The following is a 26,835-nucleotide window of genomic DNA, read 5'->3' on the forward strand; positions in this document are numbered from 1 at the left end:
CAAAAAAAGGGATGACGTTCGCTATGGATGAAGATTTTGCTGCTTGTGCGAGTAGAAGTCAATGTGAACCCAACTCTTTAATCCCAACAAAGACCTGTGGCACGACAGGTTTTGTATTCCCAAAAAATCAGCACGATCCTCTCTGCTTCGTCGAATTGATTACTCTGATTCAGCCACCTCGCATTCTTTCACGCCCATCACCAAAAGCGTCGTCGCGAATTTGGCTGGCTGCCCCACCTCAAACCCATCCACTGCCATCACGACCACACACCCACCCGCCTCTGCGACCACCATCTCACCTGCAGACCTCGTTCTGTTCTCCATCCCCTCATCCTCGGCCACAATCTTCCTCCCACCCATTCGGGTACCAAACAGCTGCTGGTCCAGCCTGCAAAATTCGCTCCACCTTCTGTTGCCACTCGCAAGCCCTCCTGCAGTCGCCCTCCACGAATCTCTCCATCCTCCCTGCGACCCAGCAACTATCACCACACCCTCGAGAGCATCGCAATCTATCTCAAGACCTCTTCGCGTTTCCTGCCTCTCGACACCGCTTGTGCAGCATCGGTGGTCGACAGCGCACCGCCATCGTCCGGCCTATTCGCCTCCTAGCCTCCACCTCCTACCTGGCCCGAGCTACTTGTACCTGGGCGACCACCTCGAGGACACTACAACTACGTAGCCGACCGCTACCTTATTCTTCTCAACCCCGACGGTGTCATCGTACTCCTCCAGCTCTCAGGGCTACACAAGCATTTACACCACGAATCCTCGTTCGTCTCATCTATGACATCGCGGCTCGTTGGGAGCTGTACGAGAAGCGTAACGCGATGCTCCAGACCCCGATGACCCCGCCCTACGAAGATTCGACCGCCACATTTGGTACCGATAATGGCGTGCGGCCGCCTACAGATGCTCTCGCGGATCCTCCTATGGTCAATGCTACGAATAGCAATGCCATGAGTAGTGTTAACAGACTCGAAACCCCGGATATGGACGACGACAAAGGCGCTGATGGCTCGGTCGACGAAGATCAAGACATGTCAGATGGAGGGGCAACCTTGACCATGACACATACCCATGATGCGCTACTAGATACTGGTCTAGTTCAGCTTGAATCGGGACTATTTGGGCTGGAACAACATCTAAATGACATGGAGTCAGAGCATCTGCTGGATATGGAGTCTGGTTCAGCATCTCCGTCTTCCACAGCCCCAACTACACTTCACGTCGAGTCCGTAACGCAAAATCCAACATACGCGCAACAGCAGCCGCCGGATGCGTCCATGGAAGAAGAAGCCCCTCCACCGACCCATGATAATGCCGTTCTTCCAACCACACTGTCTGCAGTATCTTTACAGTTGCAACATCTTCAAGATGGACTGGATCTTGGGGAAGTCGGTATGGCTGCGGATGATCAAGAGGGATCCTTTGCAAATACAAGTAATGAATCCATCTCCTTGTTCCCCAATTCTTCATCTACCTCATGGGTGGAGCCTTCCACCTCGTCTGCATTTGGAGCTGCGCCAGAGGCTGTAGAGATTCCAAACGTCCAACATGATGCGAGCGATTGGCCGCCGGCTACTAATGCTGCACCGTTGGTATCACTCGAAGATCATGTTCCTTTTGAAGAATTAGCGGATAATATGTCAGATGCTGACCATTCTGATGTGGAAGATCACTACAATCTCAGTCTCGGAGAATTCCTGTACAATTGGGGCAGATCTGCTACATTGGTTCACGACCAACAACGGAAGCGGAGAGCCCCACACCTATCTTCAGTCTTTAGACAAAGAGACCTTGATCCCCTCGAGCCGGTACGACGGAGCGACCTACAAGGTGAGCTATGTGATATGCAAAGAATAAATTGGACCGAACTGGGCGTATCACGGCAAGAGGCAAAGCGAATGCGGATGCGACTTTACAATAATTATAGGAACGTTCGGCCTCAGAGTCATCATTCAAGTGTAAGTTACCACTCATGCTCAGGCAAAGGGACGGAACACTAAGTGCCTAATTAGTTGCTCAATCAAGGTGTTTCATTGGTTGATGATGAAAACTACTTTCGCTTTCGTCGCATGGATTTTGACCACAATGTTAAGTTGACCCATTTCCAATTAAGAAATGTCATGGCTTGTGCGTCGCGAGGTCACGTATTCTACGCGGGCAGGTCCAGAGTTTGGCAGTGGAATCCGTCCTCTATCAAGAACAAGACAGGGCCGTCGTCTGTTGCCATGGAATTGACGAATATGACTATTCAACCTCTCAACGGGATTCCTGGTGGTATGCAAATATCAACTCTAGATACCGCACACGACATTCTTGTGGCAGGTGGATTTTGTGGCGAATACGCCTTGATAAATTTAAAAAGTCACAAGGATACCAAACATACTGAAGGACTTATTACGGATGAGTTGAATGCGATCACAAATCATGTCCAAGTTCATCAACACCGCGGCTCTTCCTTGCCGGTTGCCGCATTCTCCTCGAATGATACTGGATTTCGAGTTTTAGATGTTAACACGAACACGTTCATCCAGGAAAACAAGTATGACTGTGCAATGAATTGCAGCGCCATCTCACCAGATCAACGTCTACGCGTATGTGTTGGGGACACGAGAGATGTCATGATCTGTAACTCCGATACTGGGGAGATTTTGCAGAGACTAGATGGTCATCGTGACTTTGGCTTTGCTTGCGATTGGGCGGATGATGGCTGGACAGTGGCCACCGGAAACCAGGACATGCAAGTCAAGATATGGGATGCGAGGAAATGGAAATCTGCATCAGGGTCTTCGTATCCGATCACGACAATTGAGTCTGAGATGGCTGGTGTGCGGAAACTCAAATTCTCACCTCTCGGTTCTGGCAAGAGAGTGCTGGTAGCAGCAGAGCCAGCTGATGTTATTAGTATTATCGACGCACAAACATTCACAAGCAAACAAACACTAAACTTCTTCGGGGAGATTGGCGGTGTCGACTTCACAAACGATGGGCAAGATCTCTTCGTGGCTAATAGCGACAATATGCGTGGTGGGATCATTCAATATGAACGTTGTGGACTGGCCGATGATGGACTACACAGGCTTGAGAGCAACAGACAGTACCGGCAAGATGGGAGGTCGCGGGGCTACGACTGGATGTCGGACGAGGATGAACTCGTAGCACATCCAAAGGCTCGAAGAACAGCGGCACATCGACAGCGGAAGGCGGCCGATTTAGGCGTCACGATTGGCCATTTTTGAATCTCGTCAAGGTAATGAATGTACAGTGCCTTGCTTGATTGAATATAATGGCAAACATGATTATTCTTATCTATTCACACGACTCTTAACGACACACATACTACATATTCGGCGCTTTTTTTTGGACGATACCATGGGATTTTTGGGAAGGTGGATGGAAGGGGAGGAAATTGGAGTAAAGGGGAATCACATGACACCACCATACTCATAACGTGGCATCTCGATGCCATTATCCTGGCATGTTTGCATTTTGGAGGCGTCTTGGGATTCATTGGGTTTGACATTTTCCCAGGCTTGGGATGTGGGATGGGTTATCGCATTGCATCTTTGCATTCTTGGGTGATTGGATTCGTCATGGGAAAGTCGCTCAATGGGAACTCATCAATACTGGTCTGGAAATTACCAATCTGGACTCGTTCCTCAAACTGTAAATGGTGATTGATTGGTGAAGCTGACGAGTGTTCATGTGTGGCCGGATCGATAGTACATAGGCACATACATCAGGGAAAGTGAGATACTTCAAGTCTGGCGTTATAATCGTTAGCAGCATTAGCGTGATTTCAGTCGCATGAAGCGAAGTATGTCAGCGTCTAGATCTAGGCCTCGCTAGCTAGCGAATATAACCAAGAGTACAAGTAACACAAGTAAAATGTCAGGAAAAAACTTTTCATATTTTTTTTCATGCTATGAATTGGTGTTCTACTAAACCATGTCACAAGGATCCTAAGTAATCGGCTAAGCGAGCTCTAAAGTCGACCGGTCTGGCTAGGAAACAAATGACGGGGTCAAGCTAACGCCGAACCATATTATGTGAGTACATTTAAATCTATCTAGTTACAAGTCTTCATAATCCACGATCTGTACCTGCTCCCATGAAGTTAGTAATCGATGTCTTGGGTAATTTGCCGTCGACGCGAAATATCCCCCTCTACGACTCACCATCCCGCGACACTTTTCTTATACGAAAGAGGTGGTACATGATTTGCTTTTGCTCGATGGTGTGATAATCTTACATTTCTTGTCAGTTAGAATGAAACTTCCATGAACCACCCTCTCTCTCTCTACACACAAACTTAATAAAAAATAACTTCTCATTCTTAACGCTAGATGGAAGATGACTCCATCCAAGTTGCACGAAGTGAAAACTAGACGGCCTATGAATCTGCAGACTTTAATATTGCTTGCTTGATATGACTAAGGTGTATCGTAGACACCTCTCTGTACACCCAACAGACCAAAGTGATATCTACTCTCGATAAAGCACTGGGTAGTTTGCCAACATCACTTCAGCTCTCGTCTCAACAACACTTTCTACCGCCGCCGCTTGCCAAAACCCTAGTAAACGTCGTAGACTCGTAGCGTAAAACACTACACACGAATCATTCTTCTTTCAAGTCCCGAGATACAGAACATGTCTGGACCAGGTTACTCACGCAAGCACAGCCTCTGAAGTGAATCTGTCTCAGCCAATTGCCTCATGGTGGAACTTTAATGGAAGCAGAAATATTCATGAGCGTCAACTTTTATCGCTTCCAAATCATTTATTAAATGATAGAAATGTTCGAGACATGGCTACATGCTCCAAATTCACTTATCACAAATCAAACGATCGTTCTGAAAATAAAAATTACTTTATACAGATATATAACATGAGCGCTTGCAAGCTAAATCACACAATACAACCAACCTCAAAAGCAGAACGCCAAAAAATAGATGACACGCCCAAATGAAACTTGCTTCATTGAAGAGATACAACGCACATCAGTACCTGTACCATAGGGGTTTTCGGATTTGTACGTCTTCTCTTTCTTTGGTATACACAAAATTTTCATCACAACTCCTCCTCAAATACAGTTATCCCAGCTGAATAATGTAATGAGGACACCAACAACTCCTCCCATGTTTTAATCACAACTTGATAACTTTCATTGTTCCCGTTTGTCTCATCAATCTAACCAAGAATTGTACAATTGATATCTTTTCCCTCGCATCCATTTCGCAACAAAAGAATGGTCGTTGATTGATTTAGACTTTGTTGAAACTCGTGGTAGCGATATTGCCGGGGGTAATGTAAGAAGGAAACGCTTAAAAGACGTGGACGGCACCCCAATGTTGCTCACATCCGAACTCTCCAGCTGGCTTCCATGGGTCATCAACGTAGGAGAACATGACGGACTTTCCACCAACGCTTTCGGCGATCGACTTAAGAGCAACAGCCTGAGCTTCTGGACCTGGGCAGGCCTTTCCGTTACATTTTCCAGCAGATGGCCATCCGGTCTCCAAGTTGATACCAGTCTTTCCTGGGCAGAGACCATCAACGATATCAAGTTGGGACTTGACGAAAGGTCCAGCTCCGGAAGCCTCGACATCAGCGTTGAAGAATGGGTGAATGTTGCAACCGACAACATCAACGGCACCACAGAGAGCACCGCTGTTTGCTTGCCAGGTATTGAGAGGCTCGGTGGTGGTGCATTGTCCAGAGTATCCGGCAGCGGCAAACTTGGACTTGGCATCGGTGATGAAGCTAGCAAGAGCGCTGGCAGAGCAGTAACCGTTGAAGACGGCCTCGTTACCGATAACAATAAGATCAACGAGGGAGAATTTACCCCAGCTGATGATGTCGCTAACCTGCTCGGCAGCTTCACCGAGGCCAGTGCTGCTGATGAAAACACCAACAATCATACGGAGACCGGAAGCCTCACAAGCAGCACCAATGTTGGTGAGACCAGAGCAGTCAGTGCTGTAGACACGGACAACAGAGAAGCCAGCGGCCTTGATAACGGCGATATCAGACATGACAGATGAGGCGCTCTTACACTCACCAGACTTGGTGTATGGGGTGTAGGTCATGGCCCATTGGTTTCCTGATGACCCAAGTTGGCCAGGGGTGGAAGAGGAGACCACGCTGACGGACTTGGCTGGAGGCGCAGAGGCAACAACAACGGCAGGAGGAGAAGAGGCAACGACTACTGGTGCTGGGCTTGAAACGACGACTGGAGCGGCCGCTGGAGTGGTTGGTGCTGGGGCAGCGCTTGAAGCGGTCAATGGGCAGAAGATAACGTAGTTGGTCTCTACAATGGTGGTGGTGATAGCCTCACGGGTGTAGGTCCCTGGGGTGAAAGTCGCCGGTGTTGGGTAAACCAAGACTGTGGCGGTGGAAACGCTAGTGGTTGAAGGAGCAATGGTGTATGTACCGGCGGATGGGCATACATAGGTGGTTGTCTCGATGACGCTGGTGACTACACCAGAGTTTGTGGAAACGGTGGCATATGGGCAAACCTATAGTATCATAATTAGCCTCTTGACCTCCCCATTTCATATTGCCTGGTTCTAATTCCAGGCCTGATGCCATCGAAGACCCGCGGTCGGTTCTAATACTGGCCCTTATCCTCCTTACAATGACCTAGAGAACAAAAGGAATCTCGTGAGACTTACAACGGTGGTAGCGGTCTCAACAACAGTTACGACACCTCCGTAGGTGTGCTCACCGGCTGGGACGGAAGTAGTAGCGGCACCACAGACGGTGGTGGATGCAGTGATGGTGACTGTGGTTGCTGGGATGGTGTAAACACCTGGAGTTGGGCAGGTTGATGCCAGAGGAGTTGGGACTGGGATCTCAGGGGTCTTGGTGCTTGTTGGAATGGTTACAACTGGAGCAGGAGGGGTTGAGATGGTTGAAGTGGTTGAAGCGGTGGAGGTGGAGCTGACTGCAGCGACACTGGAGGTAGAGATGGAGATGGCGATGGAGGAGCTTGGAGCTGTGGTAGCTGGAGCTGGTGGGTTGTAGACTGTGACTTGAAGTTAGCGATCTGATCTACTTCCATGTTCCGCCACCCCGAAATTCCATATCACGTACGAGTTCCTTCTCCGGTGATAGTGGTGTAGATGGTGGTGCATCCACAGGTCTCCGGAGAGCCAGTTCCCGTTGCCATCAATCCTCTCTCCAAGTGAAATGCCTGGTGGGCATGGCGACGCGCCGCATGGTTTTGCTTTGCGTTGACACCAACAGCAACCGCCGCAGCGATTGCGAGAAATCCGGCCTTCATGATTGTTTACAACGTTGAAATCGATATCGGTAGAAAGGGATTAGGGTGAGGGTGCGGAATTAGTATTTACTTCTAGGGGAGAAGAATAACAACAATAACGAATGCCCGCTGAAAGAGTGAAGCGGTGGTGAGGAAAGAATGTAGAGCTCTGACGAGGATCACAACATCAACATCTAGGAAAAGAGACGAGAAAACAGCAGAATTCGGGGACGTCGACGAGGTAAAGAGGCTGCGCGAGAGTGATTGCGGGTCGGGGAGGAGCAGGGGCAGCTAATGAAAAGAGGGTCGCCAGCATGAAGGCCTGTCTCTCGTTGGCCCATCAGGGGACCAGGAGGACATTCACGCTCGAGCAGACCGGCCTGCAGAGGGAAACCATTGTCGCCCACCGCGCCAGTGCCGTCACAGGAGATCATACCGAGCATCTTACTCCTCTTAGCCTCCTAGCCACCAAGAGAGTCATTGCCTCCTATCGACCCCTTTTGCTCGTACAAGATCTCCTCCGACTCGAATACCGTTGGATGCCATTTCTCTCCCCGTGGAGGAAGGAGATGCTGTTCGTCTGCCACATAGCCGGGGTTCTCCTCTGAGTGCAACGCTGTGTCTTCTGACGGGGAGCGGTCAAATTAGATGTTGTTGGAGAAGGCTGTATGGTCGTCGACCGCTGGCAACGTCTAAAAGGAGGTTGACGGTTGTTGGCGAGGCAGGAACACGGCCAATCACACCCGCTAGCCAATTTGCGGGGTGCTTCTGAGCGTTCTGTCCCTGCGTTAGTTCGTCCAGTTGTGTCCGCAACTCCCGCGCCACCGCTGCCAATCTCAGCCCGCAGCGGTTGGGATGAGCACAGGAAGAGGAACACAGCACCCAGAAAAGGAGGTCGACAAATCAGAACCGTCCTGGACCTGACAGGAAACACCACACCTCGTCCCTATGAGGTCAGCAATGCAAAGAAGGTTCGACAGCGGCGGGAAGCCAATTGACCTGTGCAGTCCCAAGCCGTTGCAATTGCCAGGCAATGCCAGCCGGTGAGCCCAGAGTCAAGAGTCAAGAGTCAAGACTCTCCTGGGCAAGAGGAGGCTCATCTTAGAATCGCGTTTGTACGAAGTGTACGACGGATCCGACCTGCCCTCCGAGAGCTAGTCACCCCCCTATCGCCCTTCAAGAATCCAAAATTCCCCAAAACAGCAGTCATGTCGGTGAAAACAATAGCGATCGCAATGGGAAACACAGCCTCAATGGACCCAATGGCGTGGCAGCCATGCGCTTGAGACCGTCACAAAGCCGTTGGCTCATGCCTCATTTCCTCCGTGAAGCCATTCGCACGAGTCAATCAATATATTTCCGATTGATCCGTACAATCTTCAAGAGCACAACCCTTTCGGATCCTGCTTGTCATCCAAACACTCCCAACTCCCGATGCTCCTAGATCCAAGTTCTTGTACCAATAATCCAATGCAACCAAGCTTACGCAAACATAATCATCTCCCGTCCCTCACATCATCGTGTGTCCCTTAATTAGACACAACTCACGGTTTGTCGGTCGGTAGCAGCGTCTGGCTTTTCGGCTCAGCATCTCAACTGCAACGTGCTGCAACCGGGCATCCGATTTTGGTCTACTCGAGTATGGTTACGCGGCAGCAGGTTGTCAAAATCTCGCACACGACAGACATCTAGATTCTGCACCAGGCGTCAGGTTACACTTCTGCACACACCCGTGGCGGAACCCCTTTTAGTCAGGCACCAAATCCCGCCAAATTGTATGCTTAAATTGATCGACCACCCACCACTGCACAAGCCTAGGCAAACACCCTTTAGCGCACCTTTTTACCCAAATCATCCAGGAGGAGATTAAATCGGTCGCTTCACCGCCAGCCAGTCGGCGCTATTTTCCATCGGAATTAAATAGGAGATTGCCCTACAGGAATACGGGGTCGTCGCGGGGGAGAAGCTTGGGGTGTTGTCGGGAAGCTCCATCCCTCTATGGGTCATCATCATTGCATTGTCATCGATGTCGTCAAGACAAGACTTTCTTCCTGACGAGTCTACAGCAACACACGATCGCACAGTGGCACAGATTCCCGGCACTTCAACGTCGTGGATGCGAATAAACGTTTCACTCGGTAATCAGAACAGTTGCTTTGTGCCAGAGACATCTCATCCCATCAGATGAGACATTGAGAGCTCGAACCGTGGGATAGTGCAAGCCACCGACGGTTATCAGACATGTTTTAACGCTAGACTTGCCACAGAGACGATAACTGAAGATGTGACATCGATAGCGGCGAGACAATATGCTCAATTGCCGGATTAATTCATTGTCATGTTTTGGTGACTTCCCTATTTATTTAACCATGTCTTTTACACACCCTCACGACTCCAAAGTTCATGTTGACATAAGTTATACGAATCTAAACACGATCAAGGGATGTACATTATACCGCTCTTCGGTTATCGAATGCTTCAAAAGTTTTGTGAGAAAATGAGTGACCGCTCTTCCAAACATCTAACTCCCTACCTTCTTTTTGCATTCTCTACACGTTGAAGACTTAGGAGTTTATTCTTCGCGAGCTCCCCATCTATCATTATGGGATTGGGATCACAGTCCATGCTCTTCATATTGGAAATCAACTCGACCAGATCCGCCACGCGTTCTGATCCTGAACAGGTAGGTTCCTATAAGGATGGTCTTGACCTCTGAAAATAGTTATCAACTATGATGTGTTGCAACTGAAGAAGGCAGGACTCTTCGCTCTGCACTGGAAATATACATTACAGTTTTGACCACTGAGTGAGTGTTCAAAATGTGGCGGCCAGTCAATGCCAGTTTGGATGTTCAGGAATTCTATATTGCTACATAAAATTCCCGAACTGGTCTATCCATCTTACACTCCCCACTTACTTCATCTACTTACAGCACCTGGTATTCTCATTCTTACAGTCAAAAATCCTAATATGCATCTTTACATCGTGTCGAACAACTTCTCTTCAATCAGAAATACCACTTTCCCTTTTTGAATCGTGCCAAACAAGAATACCAACTTCAAGATTATCTCAAAAGAAGCACATCACCTCTTCCCCTTTCTAAGAATTCTCCGTAAATGGTTGAACGGACAGAGTCATTAATCTTCTAGCAAGTTCAACGCCGACTGTCTGAAAGAGTTCTTGACTTGATTGTTTTTCGAATTAGCGAGAAAGAGATCGATAGAAAGAAAAAAGATGTCGTTGATATTATGAGATACGACACTTCCATGCTTGTTCTCCTTATTTGCTATGTCTATAGAAACCTACCCGGTCGCCATCAGTCTGTGGCGAACTGCTTGAATGAACGCCATTATAATTTATCTGATTCAAGAAATCTCACAACTATCAAGTTGAAAATTGTTAATACTTAGATAGATTGTGCCAAAGATGCCGGTCGAATCAATTGAATAATGCGTCCTCTCTACCTTAATCAATCACCCCATCTCGCCTAATTTGCTCAACACAAAAAACCTCCCACAAAAAAAGTAACCACCACCCAACTACCATCACAACCTCCCAAATACCATTTAGATACACCTTCATCTCACCTGCATTTACACTTGCACTCCCCAAACTCCCTTTCATCTCTGCAAAAATCGTCTCACCTCAACTCACCAAAATCCAAAAAGAAAGTGCTTGGACCGTGAATCGAACACGGGGCCAATGCAATCATGAATCCAGTTGACTGGACTCATTGGCAAGCATCGATTTTACCACTAAACCACCCAAGCTCTGATTGGTTGGAAGCACTTCGCTGTATTTTTATATATAATGTATGAAAATATGCGAAATGTGGAGTGGGTGGGGAAGTGTGGAGATGTGAAGGGACTAGTGGATTTTTGGGGGTTGGTGGGTTTTGTGTTTTCATGTTTAATGAGTCTAAATCTTGGGTTCGTATAGCATGTTTATGAAACTTTCTATCTGGTATGTTTACTTCTAGAGTGATGACTTTGTAAATTAATTTACTGATGTGAGGTCCATCTCAGATCGGGTTTCTGGGTCGGTGGCGAGATCCTACTTAGCATTGTTGGCATCAAAAAAACCTAGCAGCTCTTCACGAAAAACCAGACCAGATACTGCCCTAAAGATAACAGGCTCAAGGATGGAGTTCCTTACCGTCGAACTGCTGTTGTCAGTTCTCAACTGTACCTGGGAAGCAAGGGACGAAAGGTGGGGTCACCAAAATATCGACTACCAACACCACCTCGGATGCTTTCGAGAAGCTGATTGTATAGAGTTGTACTTGGTATAATGGATTCCGCCAGCTCTTAAATGTATGAGTGAACTCCTGGGACTCTAGCGTCTTGCTCCGATTCATTTCCAAGGTATCATCGTTGTGTTTACAGATCTAGAATGCTTTCAAGGCATGATCACCTACTCATGGAGATGCATCAAGGCTTCTGGGAAACTCAGCATGGCGAAAGAGGTGCAAGTTATCTTCTGGATGAGGGGTTGCTTTTGGAATTGGTCGATTCGAGAGTATAGAGAGATTCTTGAATCGGCACTACATGATGTTGCGATTTTGCTTGAAATTCAAACCTGAAGCGGGGATGTTCACATATACACGGCGTTCGAATATTGGTATGTAAAATGAATCTTTCCAGTCAGGAATTGGTTGTAAAGACAAACCACAGTGACTGATATCTTTGAAACACGCACTGCGCAGAACTGATTGTCATGAGTTTGATTTGTAACCATGTGTTTGATTAACCCGTAAGCCACCATCTAATAAGTAATTGCTTGGTACGTTCAATCGTAATTTTGATCTCCCATCTCATATTCACACTTCACCTATCTTACATTTATACAGGCCCCAGAATAATCCTCTAGTAGTGTGTTCGAGTAGGAATACCCGTTCCACGATCTCCAGAACCAGTACCATGATAACCCTTCATGCTCTTGCACAGTACTAGGTTATTCTCGAGAAACGCAACATCAACTTTAATCCCAGCAACTCCAAGATATTGCGAGTCTCTGTCTTTCTGGAAGAATGGTGCTTTGATTGTGATGTCTCCTACAATTGGTACTGGACGGTTCATACCGGTGGAGAGGGTAGTATTGAACATCATAATCTGATTGTCGCAGCCAACATCACCGTCAGTGAAAGCCGGCTGGTTAGTGACGTTGACGAACAGCTCCATAGGCCAACGCAAGTGACCTTGGGGTGTAAACTTGGTAGTTACAATTGGAGGGTCATTACTAGATGCGTTGGCAGCATAAGCGTCGTAATAGATCTCGCCGCGTTTTCCGTTTGGTGTGAAGGCATAAGCTTGGCCATTTGGACGGAAGGTGGCCGGGACTGGGATGGTTTTGTATGCTGCGACACCACCAATGGTGAAAGGATTGTCGGCCGAGATGATGAGGTATTCTTGGAAAGAGAAGCTGGAGTATCCATCACCGAGTAGATCAACAAAGGGGTAGGAAACGTGGACTGTCTGTAGGAGTTTGTTAGCTACCGAGATCGAGGGTTGATATTCAACGCAAGCTCATACCTGAAAGTCTGGAATAAGATTAACGCCGTTCAAACCAACATCATGATCAATGACCGATCTAATGATGAGCTACAAGTCATGTGATTAGCCTCCTTCTCGAATGGTATCATCACCTCGGGAGGATTGCCAAAACTTACAGGATACTGATCCTTCGGTAAAGCCGGGAGAATGCTTTGATATGCTTCCTTCAGGATACCAAATTTTTCTGGAATCAAACTGCGTGCCAAAGTATATGGAATTGGAACAACAACAATGGTGCCATTGAGAGTGCCCGTGATGCCTGTTGGGTAAAGAGTTCCAATGGGGTTTGGAGCTGATTCGCTGACGATAGTAGTATTAGATTGTCGTTCTTGAAGCGGAGCTGCTTTGATGACTGAGAGAACGCTCAATGCTGCGACTATTAAGCTGAATTTCGCCATGTTTACGAAGTGGATGAGAGAGATAAAGAGAGAGTTGATGATGTTGAAACTTCTTCTTTGACCAAAGTGCGATGAAAAAAAGTTGAAGAAGATCTGAAAAGATTCAAGCTTATATATCTATGAGATCGAAGCAATGGAAAGGTGAATTCGGCTACTTGTGATTCACAGATAAATGTGCGCAAGTCTCACTGAGAGGGCAGGGCTCCACCGGCTAGTCAATAGCCGTCCGGTACTTCCCCTCCACGCCACAACCTTATTAGTGAATTAGACCTAAAATGGATGATCTTTCGCAGCTTACTTGCTGGGATTAAGCTACGTAATAACGAGCCAAGCACCGAATTGTGGTTTCCGCGTCCCGGCGTTGTAGCTTTTGATTGTGGCTACCTGGGCATCTACCTCTGAAGGATCGGAATATCGCTCACAGTGAATGCATGAATAGGTAAGTAAGATGCCAAAGCTGTAACGATTAAATAGACCATGAGAAGTCTATTGTCGTCCCTTAAAAATGGCGTCACGTACAAAATTGTTTTACTATAGTCCATAAATTCTGGATGTATCATCCTGCATTGTTTATTATTGTACACAATGCCAACAGCAACTTCTTCCCGACGGGTGCCCGTGGCAAAGCAAAACATAACGACACAACTTTGAGTGCTTAGAGCGATCTGACGTGAGGCCAACAAGGCGACCGAATCAACAACAATGATCAACGGAAAGGCTCAAGTAGACATAAACTTCAATTTGTTGGCTACCCGTTCCTTGGGTTCGGCATTTGGAGGGTTGGGGCAGGGCCAGGGCGTGGGTGATCGAAATAGATCGCCAACAATTAGCGAATCTGTTGGTAAATATCAGTTGGACGTCCGATTGTTCTCAATCAGTATTCAATGCGGTTAATCCTATGATTTTTGATCTCATTTTGCTGTACTACAGATAGTAGGTCCTTACCGGAAACGCTGTAGAAGGCTTTTCTAATCGAGAGTCATCAAGACTTCATTGAATCTACCGCAAATTATTGGAATGTCTGAGAGATAGAAAACGAATGACCACAAGAAGATCATCTTGCCAAAAGTAAGATATTGAGATACTTGTCTCGTTGCCATAGTTGGGTCAAATGCCTTGGTAGATCGGTAGGGATCGTTTTCCACAACATCAATACTATCGACGTAGTTTAGATCCAAAGTTCCAGATGAAGTCCACAGTCTTAGAAGGGCGCTTTTCAAAATCACCCGTCAAGTCTCTTTTCAAAATGCCATTAATATAAGCCTCCTCTATTAGGATGCAATGATATTCAATTGGATGTAAAAAGACAGGGTATTTGCAAGCTAAAAGTATACAAAGCAACTCCCCAGGGAGTGTCGCTCGTGGGGCAAAACACGATTTGCCTCCGACGGAAATAGCGAGGGATTTTGAATGTATTCGTAGGCTTGCGGCTGATACAGCTGCATATTTCCCTTGCTGCTCTGAGGAGGTTTGCCCACTACGTGCTCTTCAAATTCTGGCGATGCGAAGTAAGATGCTTTTAGTACATGCCGAAGAACAAGGGCAAGAGCAAGGAGGAGTTGGTTGAAAAATCAAGATAAGGCTGAGAAGCACGAGCTCTCATAGGCACCGAGGCTCATAGATGACTTTGAACATTATTGATATGTTCAAGTCTTTATGAGACTGCATGCCTTTGGAACTGGCTCGGACGCAAGAGTTACTCTTTGCAAAGTAAGTACCACAACAGAAACTACAACACACGAGGCGGTTTGGAGGTAAAAAGTGGTGTCTTCCATACTAGAATATCACATCTCCATCTACGCGAGATACTTGTTAAACCAATCCTGTCCTTGTTTCTCAGACTCATCCATAGCCTTCTTATCTTTCTCCGAGCTCCAATCACTTCTAAGAGCAAAGCCATGGACCTGATCCTCATAAATCCTCAACTCGTGATCCACGCTCAGCTTTCCGAAAATATCCTGGATCGACCCGACACTCTTCTGGTCCAACATGCTATCCTCGGTACCAACAGCCAAACTCAGAGGCTTGGTGATGCCCTCGAAATCACCAGGGATAGCAACGAGAGAAGGATGGCACGCAACAGCTGCGTCTACTTCCCCGTGGGATAGGACAATGGCGTATCTTCCTCCCCAGCAGAATCCAATGGCACCGATCTTGCCGGTGCTGGAGTCATTACGAAGTGTGGAGATGAAGGAGCTGATCAAAGGCTTGACAACTGCCTCGCGGTGTCGGAGGAGCCAGGGAGGAAGTGTTGTGCCCACGTTTGCAGTAGACTTAGCTTTGTCTGTGAGCGTGAGATTCTCGCGATCCTTCAATGGTGGCTCGACTGATTGAAGAAAATCAATTGGGAGAGCATCGCCTTGGAAAAAATCGGGAATGTAGCAGTAGAACCCCTCCTTTGCGTAGTTATCCGCGAGCAGGCGTACGTTCTTGAATTCCCATCCAAAGACTGAGATACTGTCAGTAAATGATTTGAATATCTATGAAGGGAGTAACGTACTATCTGTGAGGAAAACAATTGACTTGGCCTTTGATCCATCTTTTGGCGCAGCAACATATGTTTGCAGGTTATCAATGGTTTCAACCTTTCCAGTTGGGTTTCCCTCGTGGACCTTGCCTGAAAGGCAGCATGAGCTCATTCCTACTCCTGTAGACATTTTGTATTGAATCTAAAGTGTAATTATTTATTTTTTAGTATAAACGTGAGGAGGCTTAGGGCATCAACAAACAAGAAGATGAAATATATTTTATTTCAACCCCTCAATGTTGTTCCAGACATCCCCCACTACCTATGACGTTTGGAGCTAAAATGGTCCAGGACTAATGCCGTGATGTCTTTGGGTCCTACCTGGTAGGATCAATACCCCTCGTACACTAATTAGTGATCGTCATGAACAACCCGAAATGGCGAGGTACTCCCGATGCGGACATTATTTGAATTTAGTACCAGGAGTGATATTAACGCCGACAATTATCATATTTGCAATCGGTCTTACAACGCCAGCAGTGCCAGCAGTATGTAGGAATACAGTACATCTTCGGTAGTTGTTAATTATGAATGAAGCTTTGCGCTATCGAGACATTCGATATTTTCGAAATATAGCTCTGTAGATTTTGATAGATATTTCAAAACCACGATTGTAATTCTAACTACATATCCAAGTTGCAAAGACCCAGTCAATGTATTGCTTCATTATGGTCCATCTTCTCAGTCTTCTACTGTAGTTGCAGTCACACTGTCCCCAACCTTTATAGTGGGACATTGACTTAACTTGGTTCCATCTGCTTGTTGTATATGGCACATATGCGAACCGAAAAATATTTTTGATTCAAATCTCCTCGTTCTCGCCAGCGTTACGAATGGCTCTTCATCTTTGTTAGCTGTTTCTTGGTTGATGCAAATCATATGACAGCGCCGACATGATCCTAACATTTTGAAATGTTGCTGGCCAATTCTGAGGGAGCTCCAGTGATCTTCGGCGTATGGCTGGGGTGCATCTACCCCGTATGACCCAAGTACCACATTCGCACGAAAGACAGAAGCAGCGACGCTTTTGCCTCCTGATCTGTTTATAGTCGAATTGAGCGAGTCGAGACTTGATCGATTGATGACAAGAATAGGACTCTCGTTAGATAATAGAATAGGCATTCTTGAGACTTCGCTATCGGAATCTGGAGGCGTAGGAGGACAAGGAAATGCACCTGGCATGGTTTCTTTCTGAAGAGAGTGTTTTGCTTGTCGCTGGTGTTTTTGCATATGTGCTTTGGAATGTCTCGTGCCACTACCTGAGCCACCAGCAGGAAATCTTGCAAGTGTACATGGGACATCAAGTATCCCGGAGAAAAATGCACTAACCTCCGCATTGTAGGTTTGTGCAACGATGCTATCACCACATACCCGAGAAGATAAGCATTTCTGGTTCTGTATGGACGTACAATATGCCGGATGAGCTGAGAGTGGGATTGATATTTGCTCAGTCATGCTCGAAGGGTCTCTATTGTAGCTGATATGCAACTGACCCGTCTCAAGATCAACACTGGGTCTAATGAGTGCCATTCGGGGATGTCTCTTTTGACTGAGAGCTTGCCCGGTGCCCATATGGATTAGACACCATTCCCTGTCCCAGGCCAGACCTTCCGGCTTAACATCCCACTGTGTATCTGGTGGTATACTGAAACCTCCGCAGCTCTTTATCGGATAGATGGTGAGACTCTCGACGTAAAGCTTCCCCGAGTCTTCAGAAGGATTGAGCTCGAAAGGTACAGGCATGGAAATGGATTCTGCGTAAAATTCTTTTACGAATTCGACAAAAGCATCAACGTCGCCGATCGTACTCATAGCGCCCAGACTTGCGCGCAGTATACCAGTGATTTTGCCAGCATAGATATCACTTTCAACACCACATCTAAATCCCGAAGAGAAATTTCTTCTAATCTCCCATGGCTCAAGTTCTAGGGATGTGGCAACGCCACCTGGATTGCACAGTCCACCACTTCGAATATGGAAGTTGCGTACGGCAGCTAATCTTTCAAATTCAACATTGCTGACCCAAGCACCATGACTGTTTCGAATGTTGAATGCTACAACAGGACCTTGCCTCTCGCTGGTGATATTCGAGCCGAATCCTGCAGAATGAATCACACAGACGGGTTCAGAATTAGCATGCCTAAGCGATGCTAATCCATCATGCAATCTTTTCGCCAAGAACGCAGTATGCTTCGCGATGCGGTCCATAGACTTATACAGTATTTTATGGACTTCCATTGCCGAGTCTAATGCCATGATGCTATGAAAGGGTAAAGTGCCATCTTCAAGACTTTCATGTAGAGACTGCCCTTTGAGTTCATGCCATTGTTCTTTGACTGACACCACGACATCAACTGTACCTCCACCAAAATACTTTCGTGCTTGTAGAATCCTTCCAGACTGTTTTCGAACAATCAAAGCTCCGAGGTCTGGAAAACCGAATATTTTATAAAAGCTTAGGACAGTAAAATCCGGCGCATTATCGTTGTCACTCAAATCTAATTGAGAAGTGGAAACAAGAGCAGAAGCGTCTAGTAACGTATACGGAGCGCTTGACGTCGCCGTGGCAAGCTCCTTGGATCGCTTGATCCAGGAAAGAGGAAGTCGTCGGCCATTCAGATTGGACTGTGCTGGGTACGCAAAGAGCGTAGCGAGAGAACTTCCACCGGATTCTTCTGTGTCTCTGGTCCCCTGTAACCAGTTTTCGACGCCTTCATCATCAAGACAACGACAGTTTGCAGAACTTTCTCTAACGCCAACCACACTCGTGTGAGAGTCTCTGTGATAAATGTAATTGAAACCTCCGTCTAATTCTCGCATAGCTTCCATAACTAGCTTGATTCCAGCAGTAGCATTTGCGATGAATACGACATCATATACATCGGGATCCGCTTTGAAGAACTGTAACACTATGTGGCGTATATCTTCAATTCGACTCGTGGTCAATTGGGAGGAGGGTGAAGCAGAATGTGGATTTCCATAGAGATTTGATACCATGTCAGTCATGAACTTCTCCATGAAAGACTTCGAGTGAAGTGTGGTTCCAGCATGGTCGAGATAGATAGCATCTGATTGTACAATTAGCAGAACTTCCTCCACTTATGGAAGCTGGTCTATACCTTTGAGCATAGGATACTCTAGCTCTCTAAATGCCTCTACATCAGCATTGTACTCAGCCTGCATCGTAGCTATAAAGCACCAGATTAGCTATAAAGCAAGTTCGCTTTTCCATGGGAAATGAGGCGAATGGTCCTTTCTTTAGGGGACCACATCTGCTCGTGATAAAGAACAAAACAAAATCAGTAGCCGGCGCCCAGCGCAGAGTGCAAGCTGCCGCCTCCTCCACTCCCTCCACTCTTTGAATTTCACCATCGGAGGTCGCCTTTCCTCGGTGCTTGCCCGCCCTCCGCACGGATTATCCTTTCGCCGGGAGTCGCCAACCTACAGACGCGATGGAAATATTTTGAGAGCGACGAGGACATACTCATCATAAGCAACAATGTTACGGCCCACCCTCGTCCCGCGAATAGGTCGCGCTCTCTTCACGCAGTCCCGGCGCTCTATCCAGACAGTTCCTCCATTGGCACACGATTTCAGGAATGGGGTACCGAACCTGCTGTCGCCAGGAGGTTTCGATTTGGCATGGACACAATATCAGAGCTATCTGGTGGAAAAGCTGAATGCTACCACAGCAGGTACGGAACTCCATCAGCAAGGCGCATGAAGTCTTCTCAAAAGTCTCAAGCATTGAGCCACTGCTACCACTCCTGGCTAGCAACAAAGCTTCAGAAAACATCAATTGCCGTACTGACCTGCAAGTATAGGTCTAGATCTGGCATCATGTAAACCGAAAGATATCATCCTAAAGACCGCTCGAGATCCTTCAGCTGCCGCCATCTTCAATTACGCCAGTATGGCGCATAACAACCATTTCTTTTTCAGTTGCCTTTCTCCGAATAAAACCGCAATGCCAGCGACTCTTAAACACAAGCTGGAACAATCATTTTCCTCCATCAACACCCTAGAAAGGGAAATTGTGCTCATGGCATCCTCGATGTTCGGCCCGGGATTCGTGTGGCTGATGCAGACGAAGGACGGGAAATTCAGCTTGTTGAACACATATTTGGGCGGTACCCCTTATCCACAGGCGCATTACAGACAGCAGCCCGTGGACATGAACACCGAAGATCCAAACGTTCCCGAATCAGTGCGGAGAAAGCTTCGCATGAACCCAGTAAACACGGTTGGTGCCCACGGTGTGAACAGTAAAGATAGAATTCCACCCGGAGCTACAGATCTCACGCCAGTTTTGTGTATCAACACCTGGGAGCATGTGTTCATTCAGGATTACGGCTTTGGTGCGGGCGGCGTGGGAGGAAAGAGAGCTTATGCGGAGGCCTGGTGGACGGCGATTGATTGGAATGTGGTCGCTGCAAACTCGTCTCTGCAATCCACCGAATTTGAGAGGTGATAGAGGGGGAGTCGATGTTGTAGCATATGAAAGATGTGGCGTTCAGGCATAGGTCGCTCTGATAAACCGTGTACTATATTGTATGATGGCCTAGAAGGTCCTTGTGGCTAGACGATATATGAAAACACCAATTCTACTGTTGAAGACGTTGGGTGGTGTGGAGAGCTGAAGCTCTCATCAAGCGTGCGATCAAACTAGAGAATTTTCACTCAGACCCGAGCTGCTGCTCAACCACCGAACCGGAAGCGACAAGGCGAACACAGCGCTCTACTTCAATTCTATATATCTATATCTCATTTTCGGATAACTGGGCAAGTGCCTTGAAACTTTCACTTTAGAAGTGAAAGTAAACATAGCACCAAGTGGTCGCGTGGTTTTCCGGTGTAATGAAATTACTCCCAAGAGCAAACCCATTTGGGGGGGAATTTCTGTTTTTGAAAATTTGCCAACACGTTTCACTTCGTTCATATTCAAGCAAGACACTTTTAATCACAATCTCACAAATTATATCCGCTTTACGTTACATGATATTTCAAAATTTCACGTTTATAAAAGCCTTGTTTAGTATAACTTATTTTGATAACACTCCTCAAATTAATCACTATATCCTATCCCACAAAGGAATGTCCATTTATCAACCCACCCCTCCCATATACATCTCTCCTCCCAACTTCCTACCATCTCCACACCACATCTCCAAGCGGAGAACACACGATATAAAAAAAGCAGAATGCAAAGCTATGCCACCCAAACCCAAAAACAAAACTCGCTAAGCAAAAAAAAGGGAGTGTTTATATACTTTTTGATAAAGCTCACGATTCAAATCATGCTCCCATTAACAGTAACCTCAAACCCCTCACTCTTCTGCTTCAACGCCTTCGCAAGCATCAACTCCCTCATCCAATCAATCCTCTCATCGCGGCTCTTAACCGCGAAATAATGCGTCTTGCTACTCGCCTTGCCATCCGGCGCCCCGCCACCCAACGTACTCTCTCTCTTTCGCAATCTCACGCCCTTCTCGATAGCCGCGGGGATCAACTGGAACGAGAACGCCGCTTCATCCTTCTTGGAGTTGCCGCGCGAGATGTTCATGGCCTTGAAGGCGGCGTTGAGCTTGGAGCCGCCGGCGAGCGAGGAGCAGGCGATGGCGTAGTCGTCGACGTCGATGTACTCGAGGGTTTCGAGGGCGGAGGCGTCCTTATGCATGGCGAGACGCGTGCCTTTGAGGGTGAAGTGGTGTTCGTGCCATTCGTGGCGGAGCATCTTGGTTTTGCGCTTCTTCATGAAGCCGGCGTGGCCCATGTCTTCGGTGGTCTTGATGGCGGTTACGGGGGTTGCGGACCAGGTGTGGGCGTGTTTGAAGGTGGGTGCGGTGGTGGTGTTCTCGTCTACGCGGGGCATGGAGGGGGCGAGGGAGGGTCGGCGGGAGGCGCGGGATAAGGTGCGAGCTGGTGGTAAAGGTGCTGCGTTGCGGTAGTTCATGTTTGGTGGAACGGATTGAGATGCTTCTCGTGCGATTGGGCCTAGGTTTACGGAAGTCACTGGGATATCCATCTCTGAGAATGGAGTGCCGAATCTGTAGAGTGTAGAGGGGGATTGTGTGATGTTGCGAAGATCAGGAGACATTGCTTCGGCACGATCCATGCGATATGGTGAGAATGCATTGGCAGATGCTGAGCGTGGTGGTGGGTTGAGACCTCCTGCTGGACGAGGTGGTGGGATGGCGAGTCTGGGAAGACCTCGAAGGGCAGTAAGCGGCCCTTTCAAGTTTGGGAACATCTCGAGTGGAGGAGTAGGTGGTTCTTCTGATGAAAATGTCATTTGGCGAGGGTCCATATGCTGAAACTGGATGAACTGCTTGACATGCTCTTGGGGATCTCGAGATATGACATTGCGGAGACTAGACTCTTCGAGAGGGCGGAACTGAGGTGTTGGTCCAGGACCGAGAACATCTGATGAGGCTACAACTGATGGAACTGTATCTGAAATTGGCCGAGTAGCTCCAGTCACTGCGTTGGCTGTGAGAGCATTTCCTGGGTCGCCAGCAACCCATATTGCTCCTCTCTCTGGACTGACCGGGTGCTCGTTTTGGAAGTTTTCTATCAAGCGTTGTTGCTTCCTCCACTTCGAACAGTTCTCTCCTTTTGAGCACTTGTGTGGCTTTGGAATGAGTTGTTCAATACCGACGATTGACACAGACTCGAGAGGAGTGATAACATCCCTTTTTGGTCGTCTTCTGGATTCATTGCGACTTGGGCGATCGTCTGTCGTGCAGTCGAGCTTCAGATTGTCCCTGCCCATTCTGGAACCTTGCCTTGACGGTAAGGCTGGTCTTGAGAACTCGGTCGCCCTGAATTCTATACATGGCGAAGCAACCTCTTCTATCGGCGTCGGTGGTTTTGGTGTGCTAGGCGCACTACCTCTGAGCACATGGATCTCATTCCATACCTTTGTCCGTTGCCCAAACGATTGAATGTCCAATTCTCTCAGATCCTCAAACTTCAGCGTAATTAAGATAGCACCGGAGATATCGTTCTCCTCAAACTTTTCCACAATCGCCGGCTCAAATCCTGCATCCCGCATCCACCTCGAGACCTGGTTTGGAGACCACGAAGCGACCTCGTATAAGTTTAAATGTTCAACAGCGTTAGTTAGCGAACTAAGGTGGCGATGCTGATATGGTATCTGGGGAACTTGTGGGGCGTCAAGCGCCGCTTCTTGTATATCTGAGGGTTTAGGGGTCATTGGTGACATCGCTAGTGTGTATTGTTCATCGGACGTAAGTGAAGAATCGACTGAAGCACGGAATAGATGGGGCCCTCTTGGTCCTTCCACTGGCTTTTTTACCACCGTTAATATATCAAAATTGAAGCCTTTGAATTCGTTCGAGTCCGGCGTCCGGATCTCCTCAAAGGAAGATAATGTGGTCTCACTCCTCCGGCCCGTCTATCGCTGGTGTTAGGTCGCGCCAACGGCGGTGAGCTTCAGAGTTACTCACTGAGTTCAAACTTAATCGCGGTGAGTTCTCTTCCTCAATCTCCATATCACTATCGTCATCCTCGAAATCCGTATCGAACATCTCAGTCGCATCCGACATTGGTCTCTCTTTTCTTGAAGGGTTTGTCCGCGGCGCCAGCGCCTTCATGTTAAAGAACGCATCTTGTGGGTGGCCCCTCTGGAACATCTCTATCCTCGAATCGAGGGGGGTTATTGGTGTCATTGAAGACTGATATGTGTTAGTATACGAGCGACATGACGTCTCTCACGGCGCAGAATGTACCATATTGTTGGGTATTGGGTGGGGGTATCTCTGAGTGAGGGTAATTGCCAGAATACTAGCGGTACCGTTGCCGGTGTTGTTCTTAATATGACGCTGAGCACGATATGAGGCAAACACAGGAAATCGCTGTAATGAAATACGGTAGCAGTACGAAAAGGGTCAGAAGCATCAAGAGGAGGGTCTTCAGGGACAGCGGCGCATATGTGAGTATATGTAGAACAGCAACGAGGGATCGTGGGCTTCACCGTCAGAGCGCCATAGGCCAGCATAATGCCGGTAGAAGGGCTTCAGCGCACATTGCTCTCTTTTTCGAGTGCTTCGGAAGGAGTGTTCTGCATGAGAGGGTGACTGTGACTATTCTGGACATGATGGCTGGCATAGCGCGGTCTGTCGAGTCTCCCCTCGCTCCTGTTGGTGGATGAAGCGGTCGCTTCGGGGGGGTTGCGCAGAGCGACGAAGATTACAGCATGGGAGGAAGAGGCACCCCCTCCACCCATGCTGGCAGCGTCAACACGAAAGGTGCAGAGCACTGCCAGTGGCCCCCGAGCCGGCCTCTGCTGCCAGTCAGCGGCCGCGGGCTGCAGAAGAGGCACAGCGATTCGTAGGATGGGGGAGGGATGGGGTAAGGGAGGGGGGCCTGTCGATGGATGCTGCCATCACGAAGGAAGTGAGCAGAGGGTCGACGAAGCGAGACGAGAGAGAGCAGAATAGATGTCGGGCGGGCCAATGGCGTCCTCGTCGCGTTGGCCCAGTCCAGACTCGGGAGTCTGCCATTTTCGTGATTCGCTCGCTAAGCCCACAATGGGGGTGGATTGTGCATTTTACGCGCCGAGGGTGTCTGCTTTTCACATCCTGGATACACCGCGCGATTCGTCAATTCGACGAACATCCACGGCCATCCAGACTTTCACAGAGCCAATTCAAGCAGATCGCTCCGACTAGATCCTCTCAAGCAGCGACTGAGACGGCTTCGGCGCGACGGGACGAGAACTCTCCTGCTCACTACTACTAGCACGCGGCCCGCAGCAGAGAAAGATCGATATCGGTCTGCAGACCAATGCGAATCGCAAATGCCTTCACACCTCTCACAGGACCCTTATTATTTACTAGATCGCCAGATAAAGTTCGGTCGACGATGGGAGGCGCGGTCCGCCAGAGAATAGCCCGCACAGGGGCGTGAAGATTAGGACCAGATCTTGCCCTTCCCCAGACAACAACCAGTTCAAAAGACCCTGAGTCGGAGGGGAACCACGGCTTTTACCGATATCATTCCCGCGATAGCATCTGTACGACCCCAAAGTACAGATGTACTCCGCTTCCAACATGCACTGCGATTGTCGTTGACGTCCTCTCTGCACCTGCATCTGCAACATTACTCCGCGATGTTGGAAGAGGGGGCCGGTTCGGTCCTATTCGCCATTCGGCAATATTTACACCTTTTTCCTGCTGCCCAGGAACCCATTGGGAGTTTATCCAGCATCTTTCCAACATGATCCAACATGCGATGCAAGCACTGTGCCGTTGGGTGCTTCCCGCCCCCATATCAGTGGTTAAAGAGAACAACTGAACTCTGCGCGTTCCGGGACTTTATGCTCGTCAGGAAGAAGGTGGAAAAGCAGCCACCCTGAAAACTTCCAAATCTCGATTAAGTAGAGCCAAAAACAACCGCCAGCTATATCCATATTAGTGCCGCTTTATCTGCCTGACAATAAGAACCCCGCCAGAGCTCAACCTCACTGCATAACGAGGCTTGACAATTATCGAAAACGTTTTCTCAATATCTCGACTCGAGCTTCCATTCCTGACACACATACGATAATTCATCTCATCACACGGCGAATGCAATTTCTCTTCACGGCCAACGATCTTCCCAAACCTGTTGATACCCAACTTGACATCTGATGTGAAGATATCCCGGCTGAGCGAAGCGAGGACGCGTGACTGTTGCTGGGCCGTTCTTTTCCGCAATACTAGTTGGATTGGCTATGAATCGCATCCTTCATATCAAGGAAAAGCACGATGGAGAAAATGTGCGACATTTCTCCGCCGTGGTTCGCTATGCTTGACCTGGTTTCCGAAGCTCAATAACTGTCCCTCAGGGTCCATCTAGCTTCTCCTTCCAATCGTATTCACAGAACGCACTCACACTTGCCTCACATGACCATATTCTGCTGCGAGGTGCCCACCTTCGAGTCACCACCAGTTCACAAACTATGAGACACACTATGTCATGAAGGTCCGAAGAGGTCGCGTTGCAGGCTTGGAAGAGCAATGGATAATTGATGGTATCATGACGGTGTTGTGAAAGCACCAAATCATGGTGGTGGAAGCACGAATCTTCCAAACGCAACGTGCCCAAGTTGGAAAGGACCGGAAACGGGAGCCCACATCTCCACTCTCACAGAAGCCATGCGGAGGCCGCAGAGAATGCGGATAAGACTAGCTTATCTTGACAGGTCGCATCAAGCATGCCAATCTCATATCGACAAGAGTTGGGGGGGGGATTTTGAGGAACGTCGTTCAACAAGTGGTGATGTTACGACTCAGAACGTCGCGGGGTACAAGACTAGGCTTGTCAAGCATGTCTGGTCCATCTAGAGAAGGGATGCGGTGCGCGAGTTGCGCGCCCCGTCTTCTTCAATGGCATTAGTTTGGATTAATGAGAGCATTATTAGGCGATCTCACGAGGCAACTCGACATCAGATTTCAAGAGACAACTGATGTGGGTGGTATCTGACCATCTTGGAGAGCCATCACTGCATCAGATCATGATCCGCACTCCGCGAGATGAGAAATGGCCTAATCGAGCGATATTCATAATGGCTCTCAGCCATCCAGATCGCATCCTGGACAGCCGACGATATCAGTGGTTGATAACATGGTGATGAGCAATAAGACCCTGACGAGCGAGGCAGAATCCAAGGGTCGGAGCGAAGGTCCAACGCCTGCACGTCTGCAGAAAATCAAGCCTGGGGAGAAACCTTCACCACGGTGGAGAAGAAAGGCGTAACGGGGGTCCAGCCGCAATCCATGAACGAAAAGCCAGAATTCAGGATAATTTGGTCACATTGGCAATATCACTAATTTGCCTGCATTGTCGTCACAAAGGCCAATAATTAGCCAACATTAGCCCTCGATGTGACGAGACAAAGGGCCCAAAATAGAACTGCATTGGGCGGTTAAGTGTGATTGTTGGTGCTGAGGTGCGTGGGGAAGGGCGGACATTTGGGGCCAAATTAGCAATCAATATTTGGAAAGAATGCTGGCTAACGTCCCGATCGGGCACAATTATGTTTCTTTAAATATCTGGCTGGTCTGAGCGGCCGGTGCGGCGTGGGAG

At 48.1% G+C, this 26,835-nt stretch overlaps 7 protein-coding genes across 7 annotated transcripts; 2 read left to right on the plus strand and 5 right to left on the minus strand.

Moving 5' to 3' along the window:
• Positions 1-23: 23 nt before the first annotated feature.
• Positions 24-3,242, plus strand: GLAREA_00423 (Putative isomerase YbhE; the record flags this gene model as incomplete). Its single annotated transcript, XM_008085181.1, has 2 exons — positions 24-1,964; positions 2,019-3,242. 2 exons carry the CDS (start codon positions 24-26, stop codon positions 3,240-3,242), a joined length of 3,165 nt encoding a protein of 1,054 aa, XP_008083372.1.
• Positions 3,243-5,327: 2,085 nt separating this feature from the next.
• Positions 5,328-7,288, minus strand: GLAREA_00424 ((Trans)glycosidase; the record flags this gene model as incomplete). Its single annotated transcript, XM_008085182.1, has 3 exons — positions 5,328-6,521; positions 6,678-7,030; positions 7,099-7,288. 3 exons carry the CDS (start codon positions 7,286-7,288, stop codon positions 5,328-5,330), a joined length of 1,737 nt encoding a protein of 578 aa, XP_008083373.1.
• A 4,844-nt stretch (positions 7,289-12,132) lies between these two features.
• Positions 12,133-13,217, minus strand: GLAREA_00425 (uncharacterized protein; the record flags this gene model as incomplete). The annotated part of the gene is made up of 3 exons (XM_008085183.1): positions 12,133-12,741; positions 12,799-12,867; positions 12,936-13,217. 3 exons carry the CDS (start codon positions 13,215-13,217, stop codon positions 12,133-12,135), a joined length of 960 nt encoding a protein of 319 aa, XP_008083374.1.
• A 1,796-nt stretch (positions 13,218-15,013) lies between these two features.
• Positions 15,014-15,874, minus strand: GLAREA_00426 (alpha/beta-Hydrolase; the record flags this gene model as incomplete). Its single annotated transcript, XM_008085184.1, has 2 exons — positions 15,014-15,666; positions 15,718-15,874. 2 exons carry the CDS (start codon positions 15,872-15,874, stop codon positions 15,014-15,016), a joined length of 810 nt encoding a protein of 269 aa, XP_008083375.1.
• A 551-nt stretch (positions 15,875-16,425) lies between these two features.
• Positions 16,426-18,927, minus strand: GLAREA_00427 (PLP-dependent transferase; the record flags this gene model as incomplete). Its single annotated transcript, XM_008085185.1, has 2 exons — positions 16,426-18,812; positions 18,864-18,927. 2 exons carry the CDS (start codon positions 18,925-18,927, stop codon positions 16,426-16,428), a joined length of 2,451 nt encoding a protein of 816 aa, XP_008083376.1.
• A 316-nt stretch (positions 18,928-19,243) lies between these two features.
• Positions 19,244-20,215, plus strand: GLAREA_00428 (Fe,Mn superoxide dismutase (SOD), C-terminal; the record flags this gene model as incomplete). The annotated part of the gene is made up of 2 exons (XM_008085186.1): positions 19,244-19,439; positions 19,569-20,215. The coding sequence occupies 2 exons, from the start codon at positions 19,244-19,246 to the stop codon at positions 20,213-20,215; spliced, it is 843 nt and encodes a 280-aa protein (XP_008083377.1).
• An 819-nt stretch (positions 20,216-21,034) lies between these two features.
• Positions 21,035-23,992, minus strand: GLAREA_00429 (SAM/Pointed; the record flags this gene model as incomplete). Its single annotated transcript, XM_008085187.1, has 4 exons — positions 21,035-23,161; positions 23,214-23,441; positions 23,496-23,621; positions 23,792-23,992. 4 exons carry the CDS (start codon positions 23,990-23,992, stop codon positions 21,035-21,037), a joined length of 2,682 nt encoding a protein of 893 aa, XP_008083378.1.
• Between the last annotated feature and the right edge of the window lie 2,843 nt (positions 23,993-26,835).

The sequence above is a fragment of the Glarea lozoyensis genome (assembly GCF_000409485.1).
Source record: "Glarea lozoyensis ATCC 20868 chromosome Unknown GLAREA3, whole genome shotgun sequence".
Classification (NCBI taxonomy): domain Eukaryota; kingdom Fungi; phylum Ascomycota; class Leotiomycetes; order Helotiales; family Helotiaceae; genus Glarea; species Glarea lozoyensis.